Source organism: Eucyclogobius newberryi, unplaced genomic scaffold, assembly GCF_026437365.1.
Source record: "Eucyclogobius newberryi isolate DKJ021-1_F unplaced genomic scaffold, fEucNew1.0.hap1 SCAF_1, whole genome shotgun sequence".
Lineage (NCBI taxonomy): Eukaryota > Metazoa > Chordata > Actinopteri > Gobiiformes > Gobiidae > Eucyclogobius > Eucyclogobius newberryi.
The window spans coordinates 27,045,420-27,059,796 of NW_027315723.1; the positions used below are offsets into that span (position 1 = coordinate 27,045,420).

At 38.2% G+C, this 14,377-nt stretch overlaps 1 protein-coding gene across 1 annotated transcript; it reads left to right on the top strand.

Moving 5' to 3' along the window:
* The first annotated feature begins 6,324 nt into the window (after positions 1-6,324).
* On the top strand, positions 6,325-10,986 carry blk (BLK proto-oncogene, Src family tyrosine kinase). Its single transcript, XM_072442066.1, has 12 exons — positions 6,325-6,426; positions 6,505-6,535; positions 6,816-6,909; positions 7,013-7,111; positions 7,182-7,285; positions 7,361-7,510; positions 7,655-7,807; positions 8,428-8,607; positions 8,741-8,817; positions 9,329-9,479; positions 10,050-10,181; positions 10,269-10,986. The coding sequence occupies exons 1-12, from the start codon at positions 6,340-6,342 to the stop codon at positions 10,469-10,471; spliced, it is 1,461 nt and encodes a 486-aa protein (XP_072298167.1). The 5' UTR covers positions 6,325-6,339; the 3' UTR covers positions 10,472-10,986.
* The last annotated feature ends 3,391 nt before the right edge of the window (positions 10,987-14,377 follow it).

Here is a 14,377-nt window from a genome sequence, read left to right on the forward strand (position 1 = left end):
ACCACTCAATGTACTGTAATATTTATTTGTGAAATAAATAAAGTGTGATGTCAAAACAGCCGTGTTATTTGAATGGAAAGAGTTCATATGTAGTTTGCCAAAAGTTCAGAGGTTTATTCATGGGTCAAACTATTTTTATCGGTGATGTCAGCAGCGTTGTTAGAACAGATTTAGTCAGATGTGACTTCCATTGTATTCACTCTGCGGCTACAATGGCAGAAGTGATGGATGTGAAGCCCTGAAATGTATATTCACGATCTCTGGCGCTCTTCTGACTTGTGTAATTGGTGTCACACGGATTGAAAGCATCACCAGAAGTATGATGAATAACATGAAATACCAACATTCATATTTCACTGTAAAACTGTGATGAACACAACATAATGAGAGGTATGTGGAGGCACAGAGAGCTAAAGTAATAATCTGAGAATATGTTTTTGATTGAATTTGAGAAGTTTAATACCCTCATCTTATAAAATAATACTTTTTGGAGTTTTGAGGAAGCACCTGCTTGCTGGCCTTCTGTAATTTCCACGGTAAACATTGGGAAGAGTGAGGAACGTTATCCGGAGCATAAGAATAAGGGGTTTTCCCTCCGCTATGTTTACCTCAGTGCAACCCTTCACAGCTGCACTGGCCTTTGCAGCAACTGGTGAAGTCATTACGATACTATACTTTCATATTAAGTTAAATATGGATACATTTTCTCACAGTTTCACAGCTAATCCAATCTTGTCCCTGCTCAGGTGACATGTTTGAGTAAAGTTATAGGAAATGTGAAGCTTTCTCATCCCTGAGGAAAGCAAACGTTCTAACACATTTAAGTGGCCAATTGTGCCCTGCTTTTTGACACTTTGAAGCCAAACGGGAGATCAGGACCTTCTTGTATTTGATGTGTGAGAGACGACAGAAATGGTTCCCACACTGGCAGGAAGTCCAAAAGGGGCCGCTTGTGAATTTGGAGGGAATTCAAATTCAGTGTGTTTGAGGCCTAGATCTGTATTTTTTATGTATTTATTTATTACATTTAGTTAGCATTAAGTAGGTTTAAGGGAAATCTGTATATTTATTTTCTATGTATTTATTTTATTGCCAATGATGTGGGTATAATATTTAAAATTATCTGGTTATGTATGTCTTTTACGTTAAAGCACAGAAAAACACAGTGAAAGTTTATGTTTTTTATTGATAAAGGAAGTACGCCGTGCACACTCACATTATTAATGATGGACTAGTGGTCAGCATGTCCGCTTTTGCCTCACCGTCGGCCAGCAGAGCATAACTAAAGGAGACCCACGTTCCCTTTCTTTCCCACCGTTGTTCAGGTTATCCTGTGGGGCCACTTATGCCCCGTCTGCAGGCAGGATGCGATGTCGGGGGACCCCAGTCGAGCTGTACACAAGCATCCGCCAGGCCCTGGGAACCAAACAAGGCCTGATGGAAAACCAGAGAAGAGAAGGAGCAGTTACTAACCAGATTCACTCAATAACACTCAGCATGCACCTGCAGCCTGTGTTTACTGAACTACAGTCCCCACACAGCGCACAGGTGGTCCAAACAAAAACCTGTGAAGTGTTGCCCAGAGAGTAATATCCCCATGTTACGTGTTGTATAAAGCCCCCCATAGGAAGCAAACACATCCGGTGCTGTAAGATTGATTGTCTCTTGCACTTGCATGTTGCAAATATTTGTTTAAGTTGCTTCTTCCTTAAATGCCCTTTTAATAATTTAATATGGTGAGTATTCATTGTTGTGTGGCAAGAGAATGTACTATTTAAGTACGCAGGGGCATTTTGTTTAGTGTTGGTGGTTTCCAAGGATTATAAGTATGGGTAAATCCCCTTCAGAGCATTGTGTGTGAGGAAAGGAAAGGCCTGGTTAGCTGCATTGTGTCAAACTCAAAAAGCATTGTTTTATTTTCATTAATTATGAACATCAGCACACTTTTCCGATACATAATGGCTAAAGCAAAAATGCATTTTCCCCTGATGAATAATCTTGTAGGTAGGTCTTTTTTCCTGATTAATATCTTGCAGGCCTTAAATGTTGGAGTCATTTGTGCAATTTTGTAAAAATATATTTTTTGTTAAATCAAGCCTGAATTCTTGTGTGCATAATTTTCTTTGTTTAATGTATTCATCTCAATTAATCAAGCCTGTAATGCCCCTCAGGTCACATGACCCAGCGGCTCTTTGCTTCACTGTCAGTGTGATGATGTTTGGAGGAAAACAGGCTCGGTCACTTCTGAGCCTCAGTCCTGTTTCCTAAATGACCTGTGTGTAAAGCCTCTCGACATGCAGCCTACACACTCTGTGCACAGTGTCTGGAGCTGCTAACATGGAGGCTGCTGCTGTTGTTTTGAAAGTAAAAGCAAATCAAAGGACAGATCATCAGTCCTGTTACCTTTGTCCTGTTACTAAGATCAGATCACCTTTATTTGTCCCACAATGTGGAAATTGTAGTGTTGCAACGCACAGTTTAAGAACAGCGGGAGAATAAATACATGCAATAAAAAAACAAGATAAATGACTTTAAAATAGTCTCAAATCTAGCATAATGTGTTAAAATAAAAAATCTAATATAATATAATTGATTTAAGTGTATTATAGCTATATACAAAAGAGGGCCTCGTGGCTATGGACAGTGCAGCATACGGATAGAGAAAATTACAGGTAAATTACTTCAGTAAGTATTGCACCAGCGATACAACTATTGCAGTATTTTTTATGGGAATAAAAAGTTAAATCCAAACAGACATGCAAAAATTAAAACCAAGAAAATTGTATGTTTTAACGGAAGTAATATACAGTCTAGTGCATGGTTAAAGTAACAGGACTGAGGGCTACATTTTCATAAGTTTGTCATTTAAAAATCTAACTTGAATTTTTTCCTTTTTGTTTTGTTTATAAAACTAAACTAAACGAGAAAATTAAAGAAAATATAATATATTTCAAAATAACCTTTGAGTTTTTGTAACAAGACTGAAACTGTTTCAACTTAAAGACTCACAAAAAGTAAAGAACTTTGAGAGTGACAAACAACACGTACTACAATATGTTACGAAGATATCATATCTAGTATTTAAAAATATAAATTTGAAATTTAAATAAGTCTGGCAGGTAAATGGCAGTGCTTCATCAACAGTTTCTATCAACATGACTATTGAAGATTATATCGTGAATAGTGTAATAAGATCATATATTATAAGGTCATATAAGACAGGATGATGAAAGTCTGTTTACCTGCAAAGCAGTGCAGGGGCCTCGCATGGCTCTCAATGGGCCCTTGCATGGCTCTGTGGGGCCTCGTACGGCTCTATGGGCCCTCGCACGGCTCTATGGGGCCTCGTGCCGCCCTCTGCTGCTGACCACGAGCCACGGGAGCATAGAGAGGAGAAGAAAAGCATAGCTACATGAAAAGTGCTCTGTTGGCAGACGCGGCATGACAAAAGTAAGACAATGACGACTTCATTGTAAACAGAATTATTCACTCGTGCAACCAATGTTTCATAAGTTGATCTAAGTCTGCCCACTTACAGTCAAAACGTCATGAAAGCCTTTCGACCGGCCCTTGTTGTCAGTATTGCAAATTTCAAATAAAATTCTTACTTTTGCCAATACAAAAAGACAGTGAATATCCTGCAGGTTCTTGTATGTCTGTGGAGCAGGTGCGGTGCACCCTCCAGCTCCAGCTCCAGCTCCAGCTCCACGGTCCAGACCAGACTATCACGCATATTATATTATTATAAAACCTCTGGCACCATCTAGTGGCAGGATTTTGTACTGTTTATTAAGGACAAACTTAGAGACGCGAAAAAGACACGGTTTGATTGGCCTGTGTTTTTGAGAGTGTTTCGTATCATAGCTAATTAATAATAATAGCCAATGAACCCTTTGAAAATATTCAAACAAAAACTTCCAAGACTAATTTCAATGGAGAAACTGTGATTAATTTCAGAATATCACAATATATGAAACATATTTTTAGCAAGTAAAAACCCACTCCAAATCCTGGTTTGAAATTATTTACAATTGTGTTTTTACCTAATGTCTTTTATTTAGTTAATTACCAAAGACACTTTTAGGTTTTAGGTTTACAGGTTTTTACAATTGAATAAACACTAAAATCTGAAGTTTTGCCCAATTATCAAAACCTTACACTCAAGGAGCAAAACTCGGCCTCAGATCTGCACCACTGTAAACACAATAAGTCAGTTCACACTTTGTGCAAAACAATACACACAGTGATTTACAACACTGAACACACTTGTACTACTTGACACTATGTATTTAGACACAGAAGTATATCAAGATGTCACTTTCTTGCAATTCTAAAGCACTGACTGTCAAATGACCACACCCATGTGCCAATCCATTGAATACTGTCATCAGGCGCACAAACACAAGATCGCTTAATTGTAGACACACCAATCAGGTTTAAGCACTATAAAAATGCAGCAGGTGAGTTCACCAAACTGAACCAAAATGGAAGGAAAAGGAAGAGGAAGAATGAGGATGAGAAGGGGGAGGAGGCAGCGGCCGTGCCAGAGGTGGAGGTGGAGGTGGAGGTGGAGGTGGAGGTGGAGGTAGAGGAAGACTTCAAGCAGGAGGAGGAGGGGGAGGAGTTTGGGAGGGTTCTTTTTGTACTGGATAAAATGTAATGTTCATGAAAACTGTGTTGCCATGTTGGCTTGAGTATATGGAAAAAAATAAATTACACTGTCAACGGCATTAGTCTTGTGTCCTGTGTTGTGTCTACAGTAACACACACAAGTGTGTGTAGTGTTCACTGTGTGTGTTGTATTGCACAAAGTGTGAGAAGACATTGTGTTTCCAGTTGTGCAAATCCGAGCCATGTTTTGCAAATTCACTGTGTACTTCACCCATACGACTCTATGCACTTAGAAGCAGAATTAGCCGAAAGTGTTTAAGGTTTTCCACAGCAGCATGTAACTGGTGTGTAACTGGTGTGTAACTGGTGTGTAACTGGTGTGTAACTGGTGCAAACATAGTTAAGTCATATGCAACGTGTGTGTTTCATATGGTAAAAAAATATGGTTTTGATCAATTAGTGTAGAGTTTTTACAAGAGTGCTTCATTTTCCAAAGGAGCTAAGGTGTTTTGATAATTGGGTTTGTGGTTGTGCTAATTGTGTGCAGGGTTTTGCTAATTAAAACAAAACAGTCAAAATTGTGTTTATTCAATCGTAAAAAACTGTAATACTCAAATATTGAGCCCACAATAGTTCTTCATTTTATCTACGAATATATATACTTTTTGTAAGGCTCGTATACAATTTTATGGTTTACTAGTGCAGTCCGGTGGTGGAGTGGTTAAGGTGGCAGCACACATACCAGGCTCTACATGCAGCCGGCTGCAGTGACGTGAGTTTGAATCCTGATTTTGACAATTTATTGCATGTCCTCCCTTCTCTCTCGTCCTCATTTCATGCTCAGCTGTCCTGTCTAATGAAGCCTGCGGGTCAAAAAAATCCTTAAAAAAACAAAAAGCACTGATATTTATCTCCTGGGAATTCAACATTGTCACTTATCTTTTGCTATAAAGACTTAAAACCATTTGCCTTTAGATCGGATGTTTTCATTTTGCCTTAGTTCTGGAATGTTGAACTCTTTCATGACACAGCAGGGTCTATAATATAATCACCAAATGTGCTAATATCAGGCTTCATGTGCAGACTCCGGGGAGATGCTCTCACTCTGACAGGAGGAGCAAAGAGAGAGAGAGAGAGAAGAAAATGAGCTGATTAGACATTCATAAGGAAGTAGAAAACCACTTCACTAACATCAAGTCACAGGAAAAGACTAAGGTCTGTAGCCTTTTATTTTATGTATGTATTTATTAATGAAAATACTGCCGAGCTGTATCAAAATGTTGTATTTAATGTCTGGGTTAATTTATTATTCTAAGGCTCTCGTTGGCATTTTGTCTGATTATTTCTCAAGTGTAACTGTGTTTCTATGTAATTGTTCATTTTATTGATTGTTTTATTGAATGTTTTATTGACATTTTATCTGTATGTCGTGTATGCTCGGTTAACTTGCCATTAAGATCTATTTGTAGTTCAGGTCTCTTCTGAGCATCGTTGTGGTTAAACATTAAACTTCATTTCCTCTTTTAGAAGATCATTGGTTTGCTCTGATAATAAAGAAACTAAAAGCATCATTTATGTTGTGCAGAAGGAGCAGCGCCTGAGGACTGAAAGGTGAATATTCATCCACTCACACAATGTAACTTTTTTACACTGGAAATTAATCAAAAGAATATGATTATATAATGCTAATTATTTTGTTTTTCAGGTGTCTTCTACTAAGCCTCTAGGATGGGCTGTGCCTGCAGTGGCCAGAAGGATTACAGCTTCAGCAAGGACAGACAGAAACATCAGGCCTTGAACTCTTCAAATCATATTGTAAGTACATGAAAGTAAACGATCTGGTTCTAGTTATTCATCTAAACCTTTGGACTTATTTGTATTTTCTCTCAATAGGGAAAGACTGGAGACACATATTTGAATAATGGTGATTTTTTTAATGTCAAATTTTATGTAAAAATGAAAGAAAAATGGAATTAAAGAAAAAAAAAAAAAGAAAGTAAAAACGTAGTGTCTGTAGTGCTATGCAAAACTATGACAAACTCAGATAGTTGAACTCTGCGATTACAATCTGCTTTGACTTCCTTTGCATGCTTGAAGGACAAGATGAGATTATAATAAAGTAGCACATAACCAGTTCTTTAAAAAATCATTTCTGCAATTGAGTAGCAACAAGCAAACTAACATATTTCTATTTTCACTTTCAGATAATAATGTGTATGTGGCTCAACATGATTTCGTGGCATCAAACAGCACGGATCTACCTTTCAAAAAGGGAGAGAAACTCAAGGTTTTGCAGGAGTGAGTAACACAAAACATTCACATGTAATATGAAATACTTCAGTAGCTTCTAAAGCGATAGATTGTACATGTCGTAAAGCACAGTGTGTGTATTTGTTTGCAGTAATGGAGACTGGTGGGTGGCGTGCTCACTGGTAACTGGAGAGGAAGGTTTTATACCATCTAATTATGTGGCCAGAGAAGATACACTCGAAGTTGAAAAGTAATATCCTGCAACAGTATGTGTGTGTGACAAACGGCATGTCTGATGTTTGTTTTATATTTGTTTACAGGTGGTTTTTCAAAGACATGAGTCGAAGAGAAACTGAACGACTACTTTTAGCTCCAGGAAACAAGCCTGGGTCGTTTCTGGTCAGAGAAAGTGAGACCGCTAAAGGTAACAAAGACATTCCATTTTATCTCAACTATAAAGATCCATAAAGCTGCATCAATAACACAAATTCCTCTTCAGGCTCTTTCTCTCTGTCAGTTAGAGACTGTGTCCCAGAGGAAGGAAACGTGGTAAAACACTACAAGATCCGCAGTCTGGACAAAGGAGGTTTTTACATCACTCCTTCAAACGCCTTTGTGTCCCTGCAAGACCTGGTCAAATACTACAACCGTAAGTTGTGTTGTGATACTCAAACTGCTCATATTCAAGAGGAACTTAGACCTACCACATGCAAATGAAATATCCTGTGTGCCGGTAATAGTTGATCCTCACCTGACGCACGCTTAATGTAGATATATGTATTATTATTTACAGATACAACAGACGGCTTGTGTCAGCAGCTTCTTGCTCCTTGTAAACCCAGGCCCCCGCAGAGACCGTGGGCTTCAGATGAGTGGGAGATCCCCAGGGAGACGTTGAAAATGGTGAAAAAACTTGGCGCTGGGCAGTTTGGAGAGGTTTGGATGGGTAAGACTGAAATTTAACTGATATCCTGGGCAATGTAGGGCTGAAATTGAACTGACATCCTGGGCAATGTATGATGTTGTATGTGAAGAACTGCATGGTAACTAACTGTTTAGGCAAGGCAAGTTTATTTGTTGAGCAGAATTTGTACACAAAGTAACTGAAGTGCTTTACAGAACCGGAAATGGTGCATTAAAATCACAATACAATCGGTCTAACCATAAAAAATTAGTTCACTTTAAGAGACGGATAAATCTTTTCAGTCCGAACAGTTTTTAGTCGAGATTTGAACATTGCCAGAGCAGAAGCTTCTCGCACATCTTTCAATTGCCACTTTTGAACACAGTATGTTCAGTCAAATGAAAAAAACAAAACTGTAAATGACTTCATTTACTACTTTTAGTCTAAATAAAAACATTACAGCGCCTAAACCAAGGCAAATACGAGTCTAAATTAGCATTAACGTTAAAAATAAATAATTAAAAACATAAATGAATGACAAAAATATGACATTCATTTGATATACATTTTTGTCACATGATAAACCTTCAAAACAGTAGTATTTAGCAGTATATTTAGTTTTTGCTGCCCTTGTGTACGTGTTGTACATTTGTATATTTCAGGCTTCTATAAGAACACACAGAAAGTGGCCATCAAGACTCTGAAGGAGGGGACCATGGAGCCAGAGGCCTTCCTTCAAGAGGCTAACCTGATGAAACAGCTACAACACGAGCGACTGGTGCGACTTCACGCTGTGGTCACCAGAGAACCCATCCTCATAGTAACCGAGTTCATGATAAACGGTGAGGACCAATGAGGAACTACGTCAGTATTCAGGGGAGAGGATATCACAGCGTTTGTGAACCTCCTCAGGAAAAGATTAAAACAGATTTAAACAGATCTTTTCTCATTTGCGCTGTCTCCTCTTCTTTGCAGGTTGTCTTCTGGAGTTCTTAAAATCCAGTGAAGGCAAGAATGTGAAGCTAACTAAATTAATAGACATGTCCGCCCAGGTGTGTATCTTTTGTTGTGTCCAAAGAATATATTTAGTTTTAGAAATGAAAGAAACATTTACATTTATTCTAATTAACATACATATATATATAAAAACATTCTACATTATTGACCCCAAATCCAATCAACCAATCGGATGTTAATAAACTGTTCCCAATCTAAGAAAAAAAATCCACTTTGTTGTTGCAGCTAGACTAAGAATATTCCAGAAATAACATTATGAAGACAAGCGCGGCCGACTTGACTAACCTCAAGTCTATTTACAGAGCGTTTGGAGAACATAGTGTCACCAGCCTAATATGTGTGAACGATACTGTGTTTTGTGGCTTGTGAATTGTGAAAGCCTCAGCGTACGTCAGTTATTAACATCCGGACAGGAAACCATACAAACTGCTCTAAAAATAAAACTGGCCAATTTGTAATTTTTCATTTTGGTTTTCAAGTTTGTCAAGTCTGGAGGCATGACAAAGTAACCAATGGATTTACTTTTTATTTACTGTTTACATGCAGATTGCTGAGGGCATGGCATATATTGAAATAAAAAACTACATCCATCGAGATCTTCGTGCTGCCAATATTTTGGTCAATGAGACTCTTCACTGTAAAATCGCAGACTTCGGCCTGGCACGAATCATCGATACTGAATATACGGCACATGAAGGTTTGCAATGTTGAACTAATCCAACAGGGGTGTCCAAACTTTATTCACTGAGGGCCGCATTTTGAAACTTATACAGAGCAGAGGACCACAAACAACCTGACAATGACGTGAACCATTAGAAATGTAGCATTTGACATAGTTTTGACGAGGCTCCACACCTTTAATAAGACATTAATATTAGGTTGGTATAACATAAACATGTATTCATCTTTCCAATTTTACAGTAAAAAGTACTATTTTTTGTTGTTTGGGCCAACTTAGCAGGAAGCCTGAGATTGGTGTGAGGGCCACATTTGGCCCTCAGTTTGCACACCCCTGTCATAGACCATAAATATACAGGGCTATTGCATGTACAAAACAGCCTATTATAATACTAATAATATGGCTCTTGTCAAAAGCTCAACACATACACACGCGCACGCGCGCACGCGCACACGCACACGCACACACACACACACACACACACACACACTGCAATTGCATTATTAAAACTAATGCAAACACCACCACAGTAAACACCATGAACCCATTCTCACTGTGTAGCCCGCTCGTGTTTTATCTAATTATTAGGTGCTAAATTTCCAATCAAGTGGACGGCTCCAGAGGCCATAAATTATGGCACGTTCAGCATCAAGTCTGATGTCTGGTCTTTTGGGATCCTTCTGACTGAAATAGTCACTTATGGAAGAATACCATATCCAGGTAAACAAAAGAAACACTGTACAATACACAAATACTGTAATAGTCTAAAGATAGTGATTCACTACCTCTTTCTCTTCCTCTTCTCAGGAATGACAAACCCTGAGGTGGTGAAGATGTTGGAGAAGTTGTACCGGATGCCGTGTCCCGAGGGCTGTCCCAAAGAACTCTATGAGATAATGATGATGTGCTGGAAAGAAGAATCAGCAGAGAGGCCAACTTTTGAGTTTTTACAAAACACTCTCAATGACTTCCTCATTGCCACCGAGGGGCAGTATGAGTTACAGCCATAACAACTGCTACGGCCTTGGATGACCAACAGAAAATACATTAAATTGTTTCCAAAGATGACAAGAACTCTGGACACACAATTTAACCCTGCCACAAAAAGGATGTACATTTCAAGAACTCCGTCATAGTTTTCTCATTTGTAGCTATGTTATTTCAGACGTTTTTACAATGTATAAACAGAATATATATATTATATTTCAATACCTTTGTGTTTTCATACAAAGACAAATGAAATAGTAACTCTAGGCCGCAGGTTTTGGACGTGCCAGCAGGAAGCGCTAAAGCCTCAGACCTTGAGGGTTTGTCTGGTGGGCTAGACACTATCTTGAAGATAACAGTGGAAAGGCCCCACCAAGCACGGGTTAAACCCAGCCATTTCCTGATTGCAAGGAAACAGGAAGTGTGCATCAGCATTCCTCAAATGCCACATTTCGAGCAGGAGGCAGGGGTGGTCCACTCTGTCCTGTGCATGAAATATCTTCCAGTTAATTATGTAAAATACTATAAATTATTGGATTGGATTTGTGGCTTTGTTGATTTCATTATGTTTATATGGCACAGCAGCTTTTAAAAAAAAAACTTTTTATGTATTTTGGAAACCCTTTCTGTTATATCATCAAAACTTTTTTTGTTTACTATAAGTGAGACTTGGTCGTTGAGAAACAGATTGATGTAACCTCTGGATAGAGCCCAGCTTTAGAGGCTGAACCTCCTCCAAGTGAAAGTGCAACTTGCATTTCCCTTAAGTCTGCCAAAATCACAATACTTTTAATGCTTCCCCATAAATACAGTTTATCACCTTAATTTGCATATTGTATAAGCCATGATTTTTAATATTATTTTTGCTAAATGGAGAGAAGAGAAGAATAAACACATTAAGACCTATTCACTCACACACACTGACCTGGCAATTTCCTCTGCATTTCGCCAGAACTAAAACATGTGTGAATAAAGCCAGAGCTGATTTCCCTGCATTTTTGATCAGGCGTTTCCCTGGTAAAATCCCGGGCCTATGAATGCTGGGAAGGACATGGGTGAATGTGGCTTAATGAATGATGCTATGCAGATAGTAGCCAGCAGATAGCAGTGTTACATAGCGATGGAAATGAATGAATGACCAGAAATATAAAACTCCTGATCATTCCTCATGATTTTACCCCCAATTAAAATTGAAGCTTCTGAACCCTTTGGAGTACAAACAAATTGCTCTTTGTGAAGTTATCAAGTCTAATTGTACCGATGCACAATCTCAAATCCTGCCCAGATTATCTTCTCTTTTTTAATTCAACTAAAAGGAGGTGTAAAGGAGATAATAACCACTAGATCCCAGACTCCCATTTCAAACCCTAAAATGAGATCTACCTGTGCAGTGCTGCTCGGTGGCTGAGAGGATTGCACATATGCCAGGCTCAATGTGCAACTGCAGGCATTGTGAGTTTAATTACAGCTCAGACAATTGCTGAATGTCCTTCCCTCTCTCATCCCCATTTCACGCACTGTTCTGTTCAGTAAAGCCTACAGGCCTTAAAAAGAAAAACTCATCTAATGAAATAAAAACGACATTAGCTGAGAACATAGAAATGGTTAATTTGACTGAAATGAAGTGGGTTATAATGTTCCCTTTACAATTTACGTTTCCAGGAGCTTGATCCCTTTTATCAGGTGAATAACAAAAGAGAATAAACAAGTACAACAAATTCAAATGATGTTTTGTGGCGCGTTCTTGGTCCTGGTTTGAGTTCAGTTAATTTCTGATGCAGACTTGGTTTGGTCCTGTTCTAGTCGAGGTTCTTGGGTTAGTCTCAGTTTAGTCTCAATCTGAATGTGGTGTTTGAAAATAATTCAATTTGTTTACCAGGCAAGTGTTTGTGCTCCTCAATTTAGCCTTTCAAAAGTCTGTTAAAATGTAAAAATTGTGTTAAACATCCGCCTCAGTGTGTTGTCCTCCCTGTTTACTGTGGATTCTCAGTTTTCTTCAGATTACTATCACTGTACAAATACATCATGTGTCTTATTTTGTTACTCTAAACGGGAAATTAAATTGTGTGTGAGGAGATGTAGTAAGATTCTGTATTGGCAACTCCATCATGTACATATACCAAATAAAGCCTGTTACTGAAGCTGGATCCAGACTCACAAATGCACTCATAAACACTGCATAAACATAATGCTACATCTTATTCTGAATAAGCCATGTAACTGGTGCTCTGCATTTGACCCACTCAAACCTGATGCTGGAACAATCTGCCAGTTAGCCTGTTGTGTATGTTTTATAATGAAAACTGCATTGTTGTCTCCTCAATAAAACAACACACTGACGATGTTTAAACATCATTAACATCGTGAGGATCACCTCTGCAGTCCGTGGGGACACAGATGAAAGAAGACGCACTTTCATCTCCATAATGTGGCTGATTTCAATGGCTTTGGTTGACATTATGCATCTCATAAACAGATTTTCTCTCCAGAGCTTTGATCTCTTTAGTTTAATGGGCTCCCTTTCCATTTGTTCCAACAAGCACGTGAGCGTTTGAAACAAAACAAGAAGGTGCCACAGATTTGTGTCTTATCAATAATTTCAATTCAGGATAAATCATAATTAATTAACCATGAATTGTGTTGGAAAGAGAAACCAGCAAGTTGATGATTTGCCAAGGGTTACAAAATCAAGTTTCAAATCATTGGTTTGACCTAAATTATAATGTCTACTATTGGATTTTATTGGCACAATCTGCTTCAATCTGTTTTATGGTTCATAAAACAGAAATTAATCATATTTTAATTTTGAAAAGATTCATTTGTGAACATGTGCTGTATTTCACATGTATAATTATGTCTAGGCATTTATTCGACAATATAAATCAGTGTCTGTTTTTTCAGCAGTTAATCATTGCCTGGTGGCAGTAGCGTGGATTAGGGAAATACAAAAAAAAAATAAGATGTCTAGATAAATATTCAAGCGAAACACAATGGTTTGTATCAGAATATCTAAATTATTGCATGTTCATATATCATTGAGTATAAATTGTCTGCTAAGTGTACTATATATCCATAGTATTTGCTGACCAGTGAGTCCTGCACTGAACTGATGCTAATAGAATTGTCTTTAATGAGGCTAATACTATAAACATGCATGTAATGTCTCCCTGGAGTCTTCCTTTTTCCTCCTGCAGGAAAGAGAAGATTTTAGCAAAACCATCTGCTAAATTTATGGGTTTTAAAAAAAATACAAGTCAAACCCCAACTAATTTAGTGACACCTCTGAGAGCCACAAGCCCCTCCACCTCCAAATGAAAGCGGTAATGGACTCCAGCTCAAGGATGATTCAAGGGCAAATGTAATTATAACGGCGCGAGTGCAGTGAGAACTTACAGGCTCAAGCTGCTGGCCAAACGACTTCATTTCTGACTATTATACAGTTTTCTTTTTAAACAGAAATGAAAATATAATGTAAAATGGACGTACATTCACCCACTCTGCTGCATTAGCGCTGGTGGTCTCACAGTACAGCTGATCACTTGTGTCATACAGTCTTTTGTTAGCTCATCATGCCCTGATCAGTATTCCACTCAACGCTCCTCTCCATCCAAAGATCCCACGTCGTCATGTTTTCCCTCTTCTTTTTGTTTGTGGAGCAAATGTCAACGCAAATATTAATACGTGCGGCTTTGACCTTGGAAATATGTCTTTCTTGTTTTATGTTTGTTCCTTAGAAACAGAATAAAGTTTTATTTAATCAAATGTTTGTGTGTAAAATGTGTTATAGTGAATGTTTTGAAGTAAATTCTGGAACTCTGACAAGCGACATGAATGGATACAACATAATGGGAATATTGTACGGTTAAGGCCTCTCCAAAGCTGTAGCTCTTGCACTGTGACTGTTATTGAACTTAAGCCATGAATCACAA

Excerpts from the sequence above, each read along its gene's own strand:
- blk (XM_072442066.1), top strand. The coding sequence starts at position 6,340 with ATGGGCTGTGCCTGCAGTGGCCAGAAGGATTACAGCTTCAGCAAGGAC. Across the intron at positions 7,286-7,360 it reads AGAAAGTGAGACCGCTAAAG|GCTCTTTCTCTCTGTCAGTT; the intron begins GTAACAAAGACA and ends ATTCCTCTTCAG. Across the intron at positions 7,511-7,654 it reads CCTGGTCAAATACTACAACC|ATACAACAGACGGCTTGTGT; the intron begins GTAAGTTGTGTT and ends TATTATTTACAG.